At 47.3% G+C, this 5,000-nt stretch overlaps 1 protein-coding gene across 1 annotated transcript in view; it reads right to left on the bottom strand.

The window, feature by feature from the left end:
* Positions 1-5,000, bottom strand: part of LOC143283490 (metabotropic glutamate receptor 5-like) — a 287,594-nt gene that overhangs the window by 166,336 nt on the left and 116,258 nt on the right. Inside the window, 1 exon segment of the mRNA XM_076589733.1 lies at positions 642-880. Within this exon segment, the coding sequence (XP_076445848.1) occupies positions 642-880 (239 nt within the window).

Genomic DNA, 5,000 nt, shown 5'->3' on the forward strand with positions numbered 1-5,000 from the left:
ACTTCCAACAAAACAAAACAACCACAATCACAACAAGAATAACCACAAAAACAACAACTACCACCACCACCACCACCACAACAACAAGAACAATCAGAAGAACAACCACCACCACCACCACCACAACAACAACAACAACAACAACAGCAGCAACCACAACAAGAACAATCAGAAGAACAACAACGACCACCACAACAACCACAACCACAACAAGAACAATTAGAACCACCACCACCACCACCACAACAACCACATCAAGAACAATCAGAACAACAACGACCACCACAACAACAACAACAACCACAACAACAACAATCAGAAGAACAACCACCACCACCACCGCCACCACCACCACCACCACAACAACAACAAGAACAATCAGGACAACCACCACCACCACAACAACAATAAGAAGAACAATCAGAAGAACAACCACCACCACCACCACTACCACAACAACAACCGCAACAAGAACAATCAGAAGAACCACCACCACCACCACCACAACAACAACAACCGCAACAAGAACAATCAGAAGAACCACCACCACCACCACCACAACAACAACAACAACAACAACAACAACCACAAGAACCCCCCACCACCACAACAACAACAACAAAACAAAAAAAAACCCCAACCTGTGCATGACTGGTTGAAGGCCGCATCTCGCTCGGCTCCCGGAAGATAGCACTGGAACTTCTGCTGCCAGAACTCCTCAAACCAGGGGTTCCGGGCTGCCGTGCTCCCGTTGGGCCGAAGCGAGGCGTAGTAGGCGTCAAAGCCCGTCAGCGGCGGCGAGTAGAGCTTGATAGAGATGCCCCCTGATGCTGCCACCTCCTGGCCCCTCACCACGTCCAGCCGGTTACCCCAGCCGTCACTGTGTGGGAAGGAAGGCGAGGGGAGAGTGAGTAGTGGTAGTGGTAGTAGGATTTGTATTTGTATTTCTTTTTATCACAAAAGATTTCTCTGTGTGAAATTCGGGCTGCTCTCCCCCAGGGAGAGCGCGTCGCTACACTACAGCGCCCCCCCCCCCCCCTTCCTCCCCCCCCCCCCCCTTGCGTGCAGTTTTATTTGCTTTTCCTATCGAAGTGGATTTTTCTGCAGAATTTTGCCAGCAACAACACTTTTGTTGCCGTGGGTTCTTTTACGTGCGCTAAGTGCATGCTTGCACACGGGACCTCGGTTTATCGTCTCATCCGAGACTGCAGCAGCAGTGAATTGCATTTGGAGGTTGGGGACGGGGAAGAGGAGATGGAGGGGAGGAACAGGAGGAGACAAAACAGCAGCAATAGTAGCAGTAGCAGCAGTGGTTGTAGTAGTAGTAGTAGTAGTAGGAGGAGGAGGAGGAGGAGGAGGAAAGGGAAATGGAGAAAAACGAAGGAGAAAGAATAAGAAAGAAATAATGCAAGAAAGAAAGGAATAGGAATAGAAATAGAAAAGAAAAGAAAAGTGCCAAATTGTCATTCACATTTTGTTTCTATGTTGCTGTTGTTTTTGTTATTACTTATTCACTGTTTTCCTCTTATTTGAGTTTTAGTGGCTCCTGTAATCACCTTTTTTTTCTATGTCTCATCGGTAGACCTCTCCCAGAAGAAGAAGGAAAAGAAGAAGAAGAAGAAGAAGAAGAAGAAGAAGACGAAGAAGAAGACGACGACGAAGAAGAAGAACAACAACAACAAGACAGAGAAAAAGAAGAAGAAGAACAACAACAACAACAACAAGACAGAGAAAAAGAAGAAGAAGAACAACAACAACAACAACAACAACAAGACAGAGAAGAAGAAGAAGAACAACAAGACAGAGAAGAAGAAGAAGAAGAACAACAACAACAAGACAGAGAAGAAGAAGGAGGAGAACAACAACAACAACAACAACAACAACAACAACAAGACAGAGAAGAAGAAGAAGAAGAAGAACAACAACAACAAGACAGAGAAGAAGAAGAAGAACAACAACAACAACAAGACAAAGAAGAAGAAGAAGAAGAACAACAACAACAACAACAAGACAGAGAAGAAGAAGAAGAAGAACAACAACAACAACAACAACAAGACAAAGAAGAAGAAGAAGAAGAACAACAACAACAACAAGACAAAGAAGAAGAAGGAGGAGAACAACAACAACAACAACAACAACAACAACAACAACAAGACAGAGAAGAAGAAGAAGAAGAAGAACAACAACAACAACAACAAGACAGAAAAGAAGAAGAAGGAGGAGAACAAAGCCACAGCTGCCAGACTGACGGACTACCGAAAGAAGAGAACGCTTTCGAGGTCTAGAAACAAGAGTTTTACATGGCACGGGGACCAGACCATCTTCATCGCTCAAAAGAACGGCCACTGATGACTTCACACTTCCCAGTCTGCAACATCCCAGTTATCGATCGGGCGAACGCAATAGCCGAGTGGTTAAAGCGTTGGACTTTCAATCTGAGGGTCCCGGGTTCGAATCTCGGTAACAGCGCCTGGTGGGTAAAGGGTGGAGACTTTTCCGATCTGCCAGGTCAACATATTATATGCAGACCTGCTAGTGCCTGAACCCTCTTCGTGAGTATACGCACGCACAAGATCAAATACGAACGTTAAAGATCCTGTAATCCATGTCAGCGTCCGGTGGGTTATGGAAACAAGAACATACCCAGCATGAACACCCCCGAAAACAGAGTATGGCTGCCTATATGGCGTGATAAATACAAAATGGTTATGCACGTAAAATGTTACATGTTTGTGTGAGTGTACGTGTGCGTGAATGAAACCTGACTGAATGACACAGGAAAAGAATGATGAGCGCCCAATGGCAGCCGTAGGACGGCTCTACTCAGGTAGGCAGCCTTTCCTGCAAATGACTCCGTGTTTGTAAAGCGCTTGGAGCTTTATCTCCGATCGAGGATAGGCGCTATAAGTATCAATATCAAATTGCTAGCAGCAGCAACCGTAGTTCATGAAACGCAGCACCAGCGCATCGGAACGTGCAGACTCAATCATGTGTGGCCGCCTGTTCGAACACTCTCTTTCTTTTCATTTTTTTTTCAACCCCAGGTCTCGAATCTGGCTTACCCCAGATTAACCCTCGGGGTCGACGTAGACTTGCCTAGAATGATGTCCGTCGGTAAATTTGTACGAGTCAGTACTGACCCTCCATCTTCTCTCCATCACCCTTGTTTGATTTTTACCTCACGCTCTATTTCGTAATTGATATGTGGGTCAGTCTAGGCTAGCTTGGAATGAATGACCCCCCACGGGTAAATCTGGCCCAGTCAGAATCAACACAGATGACTAAAGCAGAATTCCCTCACGTTTGCTTCCGTTAACTTGAAGCGGAGGAAGGGGTGCAAATGGTAGCTGAGTACAGATTAGCTCAGAACCACCTCTCACCCCCCACCCTCCTCTTCCTTTTTCAATAGCCTGATTAAACCCCACAGAAAGGGGTCAGTTTCTAACCAGGGGAGGGGTGGTGGTCTTTCTTCATTCATTTTCATTACGCCCATTGCTCCCGGTGGAGCATCGACGACCCCTCGCCATCGCACTCTGTTCTGGGCTGTTCTGGCCATTCCAGTCCAGTTGGTCCCTTGCTGCTTCAGCTCTGCCTCGGTATCTCGCCTCCAGCTGTTGCGAGGCCGGCCTCTCTTCCTCTTTCCCTGCGGGTTCCAGGTCAGGGCTTGGCGGGTGATGCTAGACGCTGGCTTCCTGAGGGTGTGTCCAATGCAGCCCCACTTCCTCCGCAGTATCTGCCACTGGTTCCTGTCCCGCTCGATCCCACAGATCGTCTGTGTCTTCTGCGAGTCTTTCTTGACTAACCACAACTGATCCTGGGGATCGTTCTAGGCCACTCCAGAATGACTCCGGGATAAAATCTGGCAGGGGGCGGGAGGTGGGGGGGAGTAGTTTCAGGCTGTTACACCCTTCTGAGGCTGGACATGAAATGACAAGGCCTGGAAGACGTGAACCATCAACTCTCCAGAGACAGCTGTGCCTAGTCCTATTTGCGGGTGACTGCACTGCACCGCTTCCATCTTCAAGCTGCAATCATCAAGTCTTCGGGTGGGCTCTGTGGGTACGGGGGTTTGGGGGATGGCAGGGTGGAGGTTTTGGATTATAGACTACAACGGACAGCCACGGGTGGTTATTATCATAAAGACATGTTGCACACGCCGCAGCTCGCATCGCCACCCAGAAGCTTTGACCACTCACAACAGGGCGCGAGACGATGTCCTGTGATTATTGTGTGTCTATGTATGGCTGTGATTTTTGTTACGTGTGGTTTTCTCTATGTAAACACAGATTTTAAGTTGCGGTGTTTTTTTTCTTCTTCCAAAATGTCTGCTGTGATTATTGCATGCCTACGAATGTGATTATTGTATGTGTGGTTCACTGTGGATTATTATTATACCTGGTTACTGGACCCCCAATGAACGTGCCTGATGGATTTTTTTTCCCACTCGCGGACTTCAAGACGATCTTAAGAATCTTGTTTTATCTAAATTCTGGTTCTAACCTCAATTCCCTGCTCATCCTGGTTTTGTCAGAGATGTATTATTAACACACACACACACACACACACACACACACACACACACACACACACACACACACACACACACACACCACCCAGACTGTGGAGCGTTTCTCTATGAGTGAGTGTTTCTTTGCGGAAGGCAGTCGTCGGAAGCGGGCAGGAAACATAGTAGCACTGCACACACCTTCTTCTTTCTTCTTCTTCTTTCCGTTACACGCTCAACATCGACTTGTCGATGACTCTGTCGTGGTTCATACATGCTGGGTATTTTCGTTTCTCCATAACCCACCAAACACTGACATGGGTTACAGGATCTTTAACGTGCGTATTTGATCTTCTGCTTGCATATACACACGAAGGGGGTTCAGGCACTAGCAGGTCTGCACATATGTTGACCTGGGAGATCGGAAAAATCTCCACCCTTTACCCACCAGGCGCCGTTACCATGATTCAAACCCGGGGCCATCAGATTGAAAGTC

The sequence above is a fragment of the Babylonia areolata genome, chromosome 6 (assembly GCF_041734735.1).
Source record: "Babylonia areolata isolate BAREFJ2019XMU chromosome 6, ASM4173473v1, whole genome shotgun sequence".
Taxonomy (NCBI): domain Eukaryota; kingdom Metazoa; phylum Mollusca; class Gastropoda; order Neogastropoda; family Buccinidae; genus Babylonia; species Babylonia areolata.